Below are 16,145 nucleotides of genomic sequence, written 5' to 3'. Positions count from 1 at the left end.
ATGGGCCATCAATGATGTGTCCGTAGGTGGCTGATAAGACCAATGTTAGCACGGAATGTTCTACCACATACTGAACAAAGAAATGTAGATGTTTTAATAGGAAGTGAGGAAGGGGGACAGAGGTTGAAAAGTGAGTGGGACCATATTTTTGGAGAAGAAAATTTCCTGTGTCCTTGCTGCAATTATACGGACTGTTCTATTGCTTTTTTAAAAAAATTGTTCACAAACTTAGTGCAATCTGACCTTATTGTGTGTGTAGGGAATCATTACAAATAAAACATGGAGAAGAATTCACAAACTGGAATGAAGCAAAGCAGTAATAAGCCTATACTTTCCCAGAGCCATGCTGTTATTGTAAAAATCCAGCTCAGCTCTAGAAATCAAGGTTTCTCTCTTCCCGAAAGGGAGCAAGCATTTCCTTGGGTATTAAAGTGATCACAAAACCTTTTAAGTCATGGGTGTCAAACTCGATTGTGTCACGTGACATATTGTGACGTTTTGCAATGTTTTTTGCCTTTGCGGAGCCGGGGTGGGCGTGGCCGGTGCATGACGGATCCAGTTTGACACCCCTGTTTTAAAGTGGTAAATGTGTTTGTCATTTCCAGTCAATAACACAAGTGTTTCCGTCCATGTCTCTGTACTACTATATTCTCAATAAAATTGAGAAGTTTCCACACTGTGCCAATTGCATAATACTGTATTTGAGTTTCAGAGCAAGCTTCTGTGTTTGTTCAGACTTCTTCCCCTGAAGGATGAATAAATATACATCATTCTTTTTCTTTCTTTTGGGGGTTGGAGAGAGCAAGGGAACATACTCAAATGTTCTTAACTTTTAGGTAATATAGATACAGTTATTAGTTAAGATCAAATAATTTCATGTTGCAATAATACTTCAGTGCATACCATAAAGTACAATTATATGCTGCTACAGGGTTAAAATAGAAATTTAGGGGGAAAAATTTCTTATAACGTGGAAGAGATTTGGCAGTGCTAAAAAATCGAGGCTTGGTAATATAACTGGATTGATCCTGACATTTACTTTGTGTTCAGTATCTGATCCTGAGCTTCACTTTTGTAAGTTTTTTGTTATTATTAATTTCTAGTGCTGTGCATCAAATTGTAGCCTTGAATCTTTCCTTGCTTTCATCTCTGTGCCTACCTTAAAGCTCATTTGTTATTTTTGACAGATCAATTGACTGTATCAGCGGCAACAGGATTTCAAAATTAGATGCTGACCTTTATAATATCTTCTGTGGTCCTTTCAACAGATTTCAGTTTCTTCAAAATGGCTTTTTCTTTTACCGAGATTGTCAATTCTTCTTTCTCAAGATCCTCAATTTCTTGCTCAAGCCTGCATAGATGTATTATTAGATAGACCCCAGATTAACAGTAATGAATACATGACAGAGAACCATTTTTTCTCAAATTGGCACTTGCTGGAGATCAACGCCTAGAATTTGAAGGCTTTGGAAATTGTGGGAACTGTACTCCCAATTCAGAAAAAGTCTATTCCAGAATCAGGATTGCCTCAAGGTAATTCATTACCTGCTTCCATGTATAATATCCATGTACAATATCAAGAGCCATGGTGGCCCAATGGTTAGAATGCAGTATTGCAGGCTAATTCAACTCACTGGCAGCGGTTTGATCCCGACTGGCTCAAGGTTGACTCAGCCTTCCATTCTTCAGTCAGTAAAATGAGGAACCAGATTGTTGGGGGGGGGTAAAATGCTGACTCTGTAAACCACTTAGAAAGGACTGTAAAGCACTGTGAAGCAGTATATAAGTCTAAGTGCTATTGCTATTGCTACATACATAAATTAGGAATCCCTATATCCTGTTATTCTCTCCAGTTAGTTTGCATTAATGTCTCTTTCTCAGAATCAAGATCCGTGGTGGTGCAGTGGTTAGAATGCAGTATTGCAGGCTAATTCTGCCGACTGCCAGCAGTTTGATTCTCACCAGCTCAAGGTTAGGGTTAGGCTCAACCTTCCATCCTTCTGAGGTTGATAAAATGAGGAACCAGATTGTTGGGGCAATATGCTGGCTTTGTAAATTGCTTAGAGAGGACTGTAAAGCACTGGGAAGCAGTATATAAGCCTCAGTGCTATTGCTGTGTCTAGCTGAACTAGCATTTCAAACTTTAACAGGACATCACCATGCCATGTTTAATGGGAAACAGAGTTTGGAGAAAAAGTGGTGGTAGGCTACTGTCACTATCCCTCCATCTCATCTACCAACTTTTACAGCAGGAAGCAGACACCTTATTCTGCAAAGTGGCTTGGTGGAGTCTGCCCTAACATGAGGTTGATTCAAAACTTATTTGATTAAATCAGGAGCAGGCAAACTTTTGGTGCCAGAACCTGCACCGAATACAGGTAGTCCTCGAATTATGACCACAACTGAGTCCAAAATTTACGTTGCTAAGTGAAACATTTGACAAGCGAGTTTGCCCCATTTTACAATTTTTCTTGCCACACTTAAGTGAATCACTGCAGTTGTTAAATTAGTAACACCGTTGTTAAGTGAATCTGGCTTTCCCATTGACTTTGCTTGCCAGAAGGTCCCAAAAGGGAATCACCTCAGCCTGGGACACTGCAACCGTCATAAATGTGAACCAGAGGTCAAGCATCTGAATGTAAATCACATGGCCATGGGGATACTGCAATAGACATAAGTGTGAAAAATGGTCATAAATCACTATTTTCAGTGCCATTGTAACTTCAAATGGTCACTAAATGGATTGTTTTAAGTCGAGGACTACCTGTATTTCTAGGGCAGCCAAAGACCACAATGGATGGAGGAAGAAGTAAAATAGCCCTAGGCCATGTCATATATCTGGTCCTAACACAGATTTTTAAATTTTTCCTTTGACTGAGAAGAATGTTTGACAGGTAATCTTCATTTTTTTTAACAATACAATTTTCATGCATATCCCCAAATGGTCGAAAACTTTTGACAGTGATTTTTGATTGAGAAAGAGTTGGGGAAACAGATGAAACTCTTGTTACTTAGATTGGCCAAATCCAGCACTCGTTCATATGGAGAAGCTGTGACAGACAAAACCTGCTTTGTTTATAGCTACGACACTAGTAAGGCTTCTTTTGTTGCTGTTATTGTTGCATACTGAATATTGTTGCGTATTGATTGGTTTAGCTGCTGGCCCAAAGGAAACACAGTGAATATGATTTGGCTTTGTGTTTGCTCATTAGCTGCAACATAGGCAGTTTCCCACTTTCAGGAACTCTTGGCCCCTGGGATTGTCCTCACTTTTTGAAGCAAAGGCATGCGGCAGCTTGCTGCAGTATCCTTGCAACAAAAGCAGCAGCTTTGGAGAGTCTCTGAAGAGGGCTGGGTAGGGTTTGTCCTTTGTACAACACTCCCCCTCCCTCCAACATGGCTAAATCAACACAAGAGCTAAGAAGAGGGCAAGGCACCTGTTAGCCTCTTAAAATATTATTTTAGTTACATGGTAAAATAATATAGGCTTAAGCAGGAGGGCAGAAGATGAGGATAATGATGAGAACTCTAGGCTGTGGTGAAAAATACTGGTGGCAGTTTAGAAGGAAAAAAATGGTAGATTACTGCAATGCTCTCTACACGGGGCTGCCCTGGAAGACCACCCAGAAACTTCAAGTGGTCCAGACGGCAGCAGCGCGCACAGTAATGGGGCCCCTAGGTTTGCCTGTGTAATACTTCTGTTGCACAAGTTGCACTGGCTCTCAGTTTCTTTATGGGTGCAATTCAAGGTGTTGGTCATTACCTTTAAAGTAGGGCCAGGCTATCTGCTGAATGTCCTTTCCTGAAGGACATCTAACTCATCTCACAGATCAGATAGGGTGGGATATGCTCCTGGTCCCTTCCCCCAAATATTGTCATATAATGGGAGCTAGGAGCATGCCTTTTCTGTGGTAGCCCCTGCCCTATGGACACTCTGCCCCCTGAGGTTTGGTAGAAGCCTGCAGAAATTTGTTAAACAAAATCTCAGCCTACATCCCATTATTTATCTTCTAAGGATCTGAACTACTGAGGATTTTTTCAGTAATGGACCAAGGTGATGGAAAGAAATATTTTCCATTTTATATTTTGGACAGTCCCTTTTGTATGCCAGCACTGTAGAAAAACCTGACGTAAAAAATATACATTTCTTTGCACCATTGAGGCATTCTCTTGGAACTGAATTTCTTTTATTTGGCATGGGCCTGAACATTTGTTTTCAGCTGCCAATGTTTATCTGAAAATGGATTATTGGATGGAGAATGTCAGTGTAAAAGTGATTTGCATTGGTGACATATTCTACCAGAATTGGAATTGGTTGGTATTTATCTTATTAAAGTGTGCTCATAGAGCACGGAACACAGTAAAATCAATACCGAATTGTGTAGTATGTCTTGTGCTCTGTTCATAGGGTTTACATTCCATTTGCTCTGTGATGATATAGACCAGTGGTGGCGAACCTATGGCACGGGTGCCAGAGGCGGCACTCAGAGCCCTCTCTGTGGGCATGCATGCCATCGCCCCAGTCCTAGGCCTTCAGCTGGGTTTTATAAAACCTTTTCATTTTAGGCCTCCGCCGCCGTGTACAAAAAAAAAAAAAAAAAAGGTTCAATCAATCCGTCAATTTCAACTTCTCACGGGAAAAAAAAATCTTGCAAAGTTGGAATTGATTGAACCTTTTAGTCCCATCCAGTCTGCTGTTACCACTGCGGCCACGCCCACCCACTGGGCCGCACCCACCTGGCACCCCACGATGCATAAATGGGTTTTGGGTTGCAGTTTGGGCACTCGGTCTCTAAAAGGTTCACCATCACTGATATAGACCTAGGAGTGTAGTGAATGCCTGGCAACCTTTCTGATTTAAACCTGATGATATTTTGCTAGGAATCAGTTGATATCTATTCCAATAAAAGGCATATTGTAAATATACACCAAAACAAAACCATTCCAGAATAGAGAATGGTTTGGAATAGATTTGCATGTGAAAGTTCAGGATCGAACTAAAAGGAAATATGGGCTAAATACCAGAGGTTAGCAGATCAATGTTTCCAGATGTTTTGGATTTCAATTAGCAAATAGCCCATAGAAATGCACCGTGAGAGTTGTAATCCAAAACATAAGAAGGATACTAGGTCTCTACTCTTGCATTAATCTAACACACAGCTATCAGTTCTCTCTGTGTTAGATTGGGTTTTCCTGGAGCTGTTTTCTACCCAATAGCCTGGGAAAAGGAGAGAATAATACATTGTTTTTTTATATTATTCAAAGGCATTAGCCAGAACTTAAAGCACGGAACAGACTATCTGGGATATCCAGGATCTGTTTTTTTACATTAATTCCCTTTAATGTAACCCAGAATGGCCAGTGACTGTAGATTATAAGAGCTGTAATTTAAAGTAAAAGACTTTTTTTTCCAAGCAGGAGAGGTCTCATCAAATTTGGGTACCAGAAAAAATTGTGTGTTGTTAAACAGAGAGAATGACCTATTACCACAAACTAGGGTTGAGGTGCTTTTTAGCTACATTTTCTGACTTCTGAAAGAAAAAAAAATAAGAAAAGTTCAAGATCCTGGCTTTGGAGTAAAAAACCCCAACTGTTTATAGATGGGATATCTATACCAGTCATCAGAACAGATTAGAAATTTTATTATTATTGTGAATACTGTTTTGCTTTGCTTTTTCTACTTTGGTGGTGGGAAGTTTGTTTCAGCTACCATTCAGGTTTTTAATGTTAAGCAATTTCAATTTCACTTTAAATCAATTCAGCTTTTAAAGCTAAAAATGATCTCCAGGAATATAAGTTCCTGCAGGTTCTCTTAAATGTCTTAAATGGTTTCAAATATTATCACCTTCAAGACTGGAAATCCCCTTTAAAACTCAAGACTGGCTGACTGCAGTAAAATATGGCTCCAAATATTATGTTTTTAAAAATAGAAGCAGATTAGTGCTTGAACTTTTGAATGATAGTTTCACCTGCTTTAGAATTACATGATTAAGAAAACTTCCCATGTTGGTTTAATAGGGGACTATTTTTTTCAATGAGGTTATAAATCTCCTTCCGTTATGGGATATCTTTATTCAAGAGACAATAGAGGTTGTTATGGATATGTGACACCAGTTATAATTCTAGGTGGCCTTTTATTTAAATAATCTTAATACTAGATCACTTTTAGTAAAATTAGATCAAATGTCTTACCATCACCTAGGCTGATGGTATATTATTTGCCGCACAAAGATTTGGACATTGCAATAGTACCAAGATAAAATTTAGGCAACGTATTCCATTGGTTTATCATTTTTATGTGGGGTCTCATTTTGATCTGGCCTTAGTTAGCCTCAGCAGATCTAATTTTGTAAAGTTTTTGCTGTCTTGTTACTATCAGATTTTTTTTAATGTTAGCTATTAAACTCATGATTAAGCTAATAAGTTATTAGGAAATATTGAAGTTTTTAATATTTTGTCAATAATTGACCAGTGCTTAACATTTTCTGTTTATTTTTTCTGCATTGCCTGGTGTAATAACTTTAGTTTTTTTTAATACTCTGTTCTGTTTCATGTTAGAAAGTTAGTATTATTATTAAATAGATTAAAACTAATCCTCCTGTTAGAAAAAAAAATATTGTTCTGATCCCAAGGGCTTATATTCCTATTACACCAATAAGGAAGAAAATGTATGTTGTACCTGAGAATATTTTGTTCCAGTTTCTTAATTCGGTATTGATCTTCTCGATGTTGGTTTTGCATTTCTTTTTGTTCTTCTGGAGTAAGGGTGCTTAATCCATCCCAGAGCCATTTCTCACGCAGAGCTTTTTTCTACAGATATATTTTAAAATACCGATTAAGAATTTCATCTGTCTATCATACTTTTAGCACATGTTGCCATCATAGCTAGATGTCAGTTCTGTCCTGAAGAATAAACAGATGAATGGTATCATTTGTTATCATTATCAAGTTCAAGTTACTCAAGTTCCATGAACTAATTTGTTACCTCCTTTTCTTACCTCTTCCCCTTCCGCAGGAGGCAGGAACAGCTGGACAGGCATAATCTTATTTCATTTGTATACAGGTAGTCCTCAACTTACAACAGTTCATTTAGTGACCATTAAAAGTTACAACATCACTGAAAAAAGTGATTTATGGCTGTTTTTCACACTTATGACCGTTGCAGTGTCCCAGGGTCATGTGGTCACCTTCTGACAAGTACAATCAATGAGGAAGCCAGATTCACTTAAAGCCATGTTACTAACTTAACAATTGCAGTGATTGACAACTGTGGCAAGTAAAGTGGTAAAATGGGGCATAACTCACTTAATCTTGCTTAGCAACAGAAATGTTGGGCTCAATTATGATGGTAAGTCAAGGACTACTTGTAATTTCCTACCATTTTGGTGTGATGGTCTTAAGCAAACTACCATGTGAAGTTTCTGAAAAAAAAAACCTGATTATTTTGTTTAGCTTGAGCATGGAGCATGGCCAAGAATGCCAGACATTTTTTTTAATTGAATTCTGATATAAATAGCTCAATCAATTCCACTAAGTACAATGAAGCAACCTGCAGAGTAGGAACCTGTGGATTTTCAGATCTTGCTGAACTGTAAATTTCAGAGGACTCAGCCAGCACAGCTAATGCTGGGAGCTGCAAGTCATCAAAGCAATGGGAATCGCAGATTCCCTCTCCTCTTGTGTCATGCTGACCTGTGCATTTGTAAGGTTCAAAGATGAGACAATAGCAAAGGGAGGGAGACTGTTTTATGTTCCTTATCGTCTAATCATGAGCCCTTCAAGAATAATGCATCTCCATGAGCTCAAAATAATTATGCCAAAAGCTGAGTGATGAGAAATGCAGCAAAATTAATCTGAAAGAAGTGGAGGAGGGGAAAATATAAATCAGAAAAGCAGTGGGAAAGAGTAAGGTGTCTGAAGAAAGACAAAACGCCTATGATAGATGTCTCATACCTTTCCTCAATCATCCCTTGAACTGGCTCAACAGGAAATGTAATGTATTTGGGTTGGAGATAAAATGCAATCTATATATTATTTCATTCACGTTTAGGTGAATTCTCATGTATACATGGAAGCCGATGAGAAACATGTGTGAACTCTCTGTGTTATGCAGTGCCTTCTTAAATATCATGGCATCTTGCAATATATTACACCAAAGAGAAGATACTAATACTGAGTGATCAGCTAAGACATTCAGAATGTCATGAATGGCAGAAGGCTACATTTGCCTTGTGCAGATCACATTCCACTTCACGGCTATTACTGTTGGTAATAGCATGAACTCCTGCCATTAAGACCTCATGCATGCATGGGATGTCTGCAGTCCCCCAAACTAGCCAGAAGCAAAGAATTCCTGTAACCCAACATTCCATAAACTGAAATAAATCTTGCCTGAAGTTAGCTGTGTTTCTGGTGTTTCGTATTATATTTTAAAGAAACGTTTAAAGCAAAAATATCTTAGAAAGCCTCCTTTGAGACTCTACCTCCTGCTGATTTTTTTTTAAAATTACTGATCAGCTGTTTTAGCTTTGATGTGAAAAATGTTATTTTTGTTTGGAAAACGTGATAGGATAAAGGGGTGCAACAAATAGAGCTTCATACTTTTATAGGTTCATAATTCATAGGGTGGAACTAATGGATTAAGGGCTTGCCAGAGTGTATTCTGTGGAACTCCCAAGGTTCCTTGAGAATTTGGTTTGGTGAGAGATTAAGGACCAATAAACAAATGCCCCAAATAAAGCCAATTTTCTATTAGTTAGACCTTTGCTTTCTGATCAGTGGCCTGGGGTTCTTTTTTAAACAAAAGATTATATTGTATGTCTGCCCAGCAATTAAGGGGGTGTACGATAAATATTTGCTATGCAGCAATCCAAAGAGGGCCTTTTAAATATTGATTCTGATTTATATTCATTTATGATTGATATTAAATCCAATTAACTGGCAAAATTAACATATCTTCTTGTTCATCAAACTTTAGGATAAATTTAAGCTGCTGTGTCAATTTTTATCCTTTTGCACAGTTCTAACTTCTGAAGTTAGTGTTCTTTACTGCTTTGTTTTATCTGCTCAGGGATTTCTTTTAATGAAACCTGGACTTAAATAGTTACAAATAAAATATATTAGATGATATGTGTTATGTCCTGGGCCTGTGCAAGCAGGCTCGGGGCATTGCAAACGGTCCTGGGCAGGTGCAAGTTGCCCGGGACCAGACAGGCTGTCGCCAGTACTTGTGCGCATGTGCAAGTGCTGGCGCGCCAAAAGTTGCAGATTGACCCGGGAATGGCCTATATAAGAGGCCAGGAGTTTTGGGCGTTGCTGTGTGTCTTCTAACTGTAAGCTGAACTAAGAATAAAGAAGTCTTGAGAACTACAACTGCTTCTCGTGTCTTGCCATTTCGCGAAGGACGCAACAATATGTTTTTATTTTGCAAGTGTCTTGTCTTCAGTCCTGTGAAATCTTCTTTAGTTCTGAGGAGGTTTTGTTTTTAACTAAAGGGCCTGCCCTGAGGTTATGGAAACCTAACAGAGCTCACCTTTCCTGATTGGTCATTCCCTGTTTCTTGCCCTTCCCATCCATACAGGAAAGGCAAGCCTCATTAGCTGGGTCCCTTCTTCACATTATCTTTTTTGATCCTTTCTTTTTTTCTCATCATATTAGCATCATAGCTCTGATATCACACTAATAAAAACAGTGGGGAACAAGGTGTTGTTCGTAACATTTTCAGATCAGTGGAACACATGTGGCACCACAATAAGCCAACATTTTAGTGGGTGACCTAGAATTTTAATTCTTAAAACCATCCCTTTGAGATTTATTGTTGACATTTCATATGGACCCATGGAAATGAATCATCAAATCTGTCATCAACCTCAGCCTTTATCTTAGAATCCATCCATTCCTTCATGTCATGATACAATTCACAATGAGCATGTTAATGCCACACCACGCAGGAAAGATCATATGAATTTTACATGCTTCTGGCTTCCATCCAGAACACACCACACAACCTGTTTTTTGTAACCAGGCTCTAAATTATATCTACATTTGTCCTGACCCACTTGAAGAGATGGCCAGAAAATGGAATTAACCCAAGCTTTGGGGAGACTATGAACAATCCACCAAATGAGATCAACAGACAAATCAATATAGTCAAACTGATATTCAAGAGAACCTGTTAAAGACAGATTACAGAAACAGAACAAAACACATCATCTACAGCACACAGCTCAAATCACTGAAATGCATAATTTAAAAGAGTCTGTACTTTCTCAGGTATTGTGTGGCAGGAGTATTTATACATAACTAAGCATCCAGCCTGAAGCAGATTCTCACAAGTATCAAGATTTAACAAGACAGTGATACCAACATGGAAATCAGACCCTGTAACAAACTCACATTTACATATCACCCCTTTAAGCCAACAATACCATCACTGGTCTCAATGTGAGATTAGAGAAAGAGTGTGTGAAATGTGTCTAATGTGATACCGTATATGTCATTATATGCTAGTAATGCTTCTCTGGATTTACATTAAGAAAATAAGCCAAATTTGTGTAACAGGATTAATGGACACAAAATTTGACATCAGAACTCAACACAAGATAAAGTAATAGCAAATTATTTCAATCTCCTAAGGCATTCCATAGCTGTTTGGGGGAAAAAAAGGAATTTTAACTACACAATTAACAAAAGACTGTGGAATTTGCATACATAGAAATCTATCTTAGAAAGTCTCAATAGACACAATGGGTTTTTAAAAGATTACATACTACAATTGTTAATTGATAAAATTGTTTGAAATCACTTCCACGTTACCTCCTTCTGAATAACCACCATGTCAACCCAATTTAAATCCTAGATTAGTTTAGTTGTATTAGGCATATGAAATGAAATGAAATAAAGGCTTTTAAACATATGCCTTTCAATAAAATTTGTTAGGTCTAAAAGATGCTATTAGACTCTTGATTATGGCTACTATAGATTAATAAAGCTCCCGTCCTCCAATTCAGAGGAACTGAATTTGGATAGCTCTTGAATTTGCCTGAATCAAGATGTTTAGGCTGTGGATTTTTCTGAATCTGATGTACACTCCTATCTTCTTGAAAGCACATGTCTCTGACTAGTGTACTACTATTGTTGTAATATCCCTGTGGTCTTGTTTTGTTCTCCTTCCATTCCTGCCAAAGCTTTAGATTTAGGAATTTCCTGTTTTTTTAAAACAACAACAACACATATTTGTTAGATAACTAAACATCCAAGCAGCTGAACTATCCTGAACGGATTAAGAATTGAATTCTGCAGTTGTACAGCAACTACAATTCCATTTATTCTTCTATTTTATGATTGGGAGAAGATAGCTTTCCACGGTGAATCCTAAAATGTCTTATGCGGTTGCCTAATCAGAGATGGAAAACTCAAGAGCTAATCTGAAAATATTGCTTTCTGCTTACACCAAAAGATGCTAAAATCTTTTCAGGAAAGATAATCCCTTTCATGAAAATCATGTTGTAAGGGAAAGCAACAAAATTGATTTGTTTCTTCAACCTTACCCAAATGGTTGCTTTTCTCCCATTGAACATTTTAAGGAGCCCTGGTGGCACAGTGGTTGAATGCAGTATTGCAGGCAAACTCTGCCCACAGCCTGCAGTTTGATTCTGACAGGGGTCAAGGTTGACTCAGCCTTTCATCCTTCTGATGTTGGTAAAATGAGGAGCCAGATGTTTGGGGGCAATATGCAAATAATGCTTACATTGTAAACTACCCAGAGAGTGCTGTAAATCACTATGGGGCAATATAGAAGCCTAAATGCTATTGCTATTGCTAAGTCAAGATTTGTTATTCCTCCCAGTTCCCCATATCTACAAAACATTGTCAGGCATAAAGAATCAGGATCATTTGTAAGGTTGCAGCATAGCCTATACACAAGAATCTGGTCAACTAAAGTTCAACAATAAATTGGCACCAGATAAGGGCACTAGAATTCAGGAGGCGTTGGACTTGGCCTGCTTGTGGGAATGCAATGACTCTAAGCCAGTGGTGACGAACCTATGGCACGGGTGCCAGAGGTGGTACTCGGAGCTCTGTGGGCACACGTGTCGTTGCCCCAGCCTTGCCTCCTCCCATGACTTGACTCTGCCCTCACACTCCATCATGCAGTTGATGCTGCAGGGCACGGGCAGAGGGTAGGGCCCCCATAGCGCTGCTGGGCTGCCTGGGTGATCTGTGGCGGGCCCTGGAGGCAGTGAGTAGTCCTGTGGGCAGGCGGGATGGGGGATGGGGGGCAGAGCAGGGGGGTAGAGCAGGGGCGGGGCCAGTTTTTGGGCACTCGATCTCTAAAAGGTTCACCATCACTGCTCTAAGCTGATAATGTCTTTAACTCCGTCATCAGTTCTGCTTGCTCTTCTCCTACATCGGCAGACATGATTAAAGGAGGACAAATTGCCTTTATATAGGCTGAGCTACAGCTTGCATCTCCCAAATTGATGCTGCATTCACTATGGTGCTAGGGAGATTAATCTGCAAAATGGACAACAATTTCATGTACTTCAGATGTTTCTTCAAAACAGCAATCAGGAACCTAACCGTGAGATGCAATATTGGCGGGAGAGCAAAACATTGTTTCCGGTTTTTCAACATGTAACCAATAGGGGAATATGACCTTTCTTTATTAAAACAGCTGTTCAATTAAATTCCAATTCTCTCAGTGATTCATTGGTTTTTAATTATGTCTTTTACAAAGAAATATGTCTGGCTATTTTTTAATTACATTTTCTTGAAACAGCATAATAGAACCTAAAACTCTGCATAATAAAATAATTGTTATTATCAATATTTTAAATCCTGTTGGATAAAACTGGAAATTATGACGGTGATAATATAGAATGTTAAGTTTTATATTAAAAAATAACCACAATTCTATTTAATATAGAGGAGACTGTTACTGAATTATGATAGTAAGAACAAGGTGTAGGTTTTGTTTAAATGTTAAATATAATCAGGGTTTCTGACAGAATTGATGAAATTTAAAATATTTATAACGAGCATAATAAACAAAGAAACATATCCAGATCTAATAGTAAACCGCAAATGATATAGGAAATCTGTAAGATATGTTAAGCTTGATTATTATGATAATGATGCCAATTTGGGCTAATAGGTAATTCACCAGGCTAGAAACCAGGAGACTGAGTTCTAGTCTCACTTTAGGCATTAAAGCTGGCTAGGTGACTTTAGGCCAGTTGGGACAACAGGAGAAAAAAAAGAGTATTGGGTATTTTCGCCACCTTGAGTTACCTATGAAGTATCTCAGGGGAAAAAAAAATCTAATAAAGGCTAAAATTAGTGGAAAATTATATTTATGGTAGAATCTATATATGTTCTAAAAGGATAGACACTAACAAATCCAGAGGGTGGCTTTCAATATGGTAAAATGATTTCCTAGACCAGGGGTAGGCAACCTTGGCTCTTTTATGACTCATGGACTTCAACTCCCAGAATTCCTGAGCCAGCCATGCTGAAGGGAAAGGGAGAGGTTTCCAAGCTGAGCCATGCTGGCTCAGGAATTCTGGGAGTTGAAGTCCACGAGTCATAAAAGAGCCAAGGTTGCCTACCCCTGTCCTAGACAGTAGATAATTTTTCATTCTTTTTCTTTTCCGTCTTGTGGAATTTCATTAAGTGGACCTTAATGAAATGACATGGAAGTCTTTTGTAGATGTACGGCTATGTCTATATGTGTTTCATGACCTGTTATGGAAAGGGGAAAGTGGTAGACTGTGAAGATGATGACTTTAACCCGGATATGTAGAAACAGTTGCAGAAAGGACTAAGGCATTTTTAAGCCCAGAACAGTAAGATAACATTCAGAAATGAATCAGGCAGGCGCCTCACTGAACAATAAGGAGGAGGCACAGCACACAGTCAGAATTGCAAGATTCTGTAATTGTAGCTAATCATACTTATCTCAAAAGTAGTTTATTGAGCAATCTCTCTCCTGTGGAGCTGATTTCATAGTCTGGCACTGGCTGCAGGCTTTACTTTTCTGGATCAAGCCTTGCTTATGAATATCTGAAATTGACCCTTGAGTTTCAGCTTTAAATTCATTAGCTGGGAGATTCAGTCAGACTTCTGAATCACATTGGGAGAGCATCTATCCATATATAGGTGGTCCTTGATTAACAACCACTTATTCAGCTACTGTTCAAATTTATAATGGTGCTAAATAAGAGGTCATTATGACCAGATCTTGTACTTATGGCTATTGTAGCATCCTGAGGTCATATAATCTGTCATGTTTTGTAACTTTTCCTGTCAGCTTCCCACAAATCAATGGGGAAGCTGGCAGGAAGTCCTCACTTAACAACCACTTAGTTCTTGCTTAACTATGGCATCAATGACCAACTTCTGAAACTGTGACAGCTAAGTGGCAGAGTCACTTGGTTTTTTTTTACCTAACAATGGAGTTTCTGTTCTCAATTAATACCATTAAATGAGGACTGCCTTACATATATATCACGCCATGCCATAGTTTGTTTATCCATGGTTTACAGAACAAGCCACAATCACTGCTATTCTGCCTAGAGGTGTTCTAGTAAGGTAGGATACAGATGATCACAATAAATTATAATAAAAAAATAGAACAATAGAACAATTTATACAACCAAGCCAAGCCAAAACCAGATGAACCATACCATAGTTCAGTAACTATGTATAGATTGGGAGGAGAGTCTGCTGCTTTGATGTGCCTCTTAGTGTAGTGAAGACTTGTGACAGTCAACAACTGAAAAGAGCTCTGGAACATTAGCAATTTGATCCCCAAAACACTTGTGTGATGGGACAGACCCAGCAATCTGAGCAAGATCCATTAGCAACATTCCTTTGTTGCTGTAGATTTTTCCAGTGTGGGTAGATGGGAAAAGCTGAGAAAGATTATTGCTGCGACTTTTAACAATTCTCACATTCTGTAGCTGAAGTTGACAACCAAATACTCTCATTTGTTCTTTTGTCCCCTGGGAAAGGCTCCATTTATGATTCTGGCATGATTTTGACTACTTTTGATAAATAAGCATTGTGGGACTTTAGGTTGGTTCAGTTTTTAATGTTCTATGAAATGCCAAGCTGTCTTTAATAAACCAAGCTGAGAGCATGTCGTCATTTTTTCCTCTTCCCTTTCATTTATGTCAGACTTGTCATTTGATTCATCTGTAATTGAAATTCCATTCCAAGCAACTTGGCAGGTTTAACATCAGTGTAAAATTTGCAGATAACTCCCCAAGGTGTGGGAAGAAGGGTTAAAATATCTTTTCTTTCGACCCATTAATGTAATTGTTTAAAAGTTTTGCTAGATAAAATCAGTTACTGTGTGAGAATTTCAGTAGGATCTGAAGCTTTCTTGAATCTCAGTGTTATGGTATATTAAACAAAGTGCCAGTTCCAGAGTGAACACACCCTGTTGGCAACACACACACAACCATACTTTACACAGGAATTATTTCTGACAATGATCTCATCTGAAATAACATGACCAAGCAGCACAAGCCAATCATTTGTGTCTCTCCTAAAATCCTCTAAGTTTACTTAATGGAGTTGGCTTTTTTAAACTATTAAAGCTCAAAATACATAAACAAAATTTAGGCGGTAACCATTAAAGAAATGAGATCTATGAATTAGATATTTATAGCTTGAGCTGTAGTTTATAGTTTGATTATACAATTTATTTGAATTGGGTTAGTTCATAGATATATTCATTTTGTATTGGAATGGTAGGGCTGGAATAAAAGACTAATTTATAGGCATATTCATACAGCACAATTCTAAGCATAGATTAGAGTTTCCCTTTAGGTATGGAAAGCTGATTAGTAGCATCTTGGTTTGGTGGATACATTTATAATGTTAAGAAATATTGATGACACTTGTAGAAAATAACTACTTCTTGTGTTATATATTTTTTCCTGGACTGAAGCACAACTTTAAAATCCAAATACTAGTCTATAGCCAATCATCAATCTTCTGGGGTGTGTTTGGGGCTAGAGGTAAATAAGACCATTAGGCTATTATTTTACTTTCATAACCAAGAAAGGACTAAAACTCACCCTCTCCTGGTTTCTAGGCCAGCACCTTAACCACTACACCAAATTGGCTCTATGTAG

The 16,145-nt window shown here is 38.3% G+C and overlaps 1 protein-coding gene across 4 annotated transcripts in view; it reads right to left on the bottom strand.

The window, feature by feature from the left end:
* Positions 1 to 16,145, bottom strand: part of PALMD (palmdelphin) — a 67,444-nt gene that overhangs the window by 11,338 nt on the left and 39,961 nt on the right. For 3 of the 4 annotated variants that reach the window (XM_039352263.1, XM_039352265.1, XM_039352264.1), the window contains 2 exons: positions 6,680 to 6,810; positions 1,237 to 1,351 (listed from right to left, as the gene is read on the bottom strand). In XM_039352263.1, the coding sequence (XP_039208197.1) occupies positions 1,237 to 1,351; positions 6,680 to 6,810 (246 nt within the window). Of the gene's footprint in view, positions 1 to 1,236; positions 1,352 to 6,679; positions 6,904 to 16,145 lie in introns of all 4 variants that reach the window. The other variant, XM_039352267.1, reaches the window with a different exon arrangement.

The sequence above is a fragment of the Crotalus tigris genome, unplaced genomic scaffold (genome assembly GCF_016545835.1).
Source record: "Crotalus tigris isolate CLP2741 ecotype Arizona unplaced genomic scaffold, ASM1654583v1 scf7180000018419.1029430, whole genome shotgun sequence".
In the NCBI taxonomy this organism is placed as follows: domain Eukaryota; kingdom Metazoa; phylum Chordata; class Lepidosauria; order Squamata; family Viperidae; genus Crotalus; species Crotalus tigris.
The sequence above is the reverse complement of the archived record's forward strand: the minus strand, read 5'-3'. Positions and strand labels throughout refer to the sequence as shown.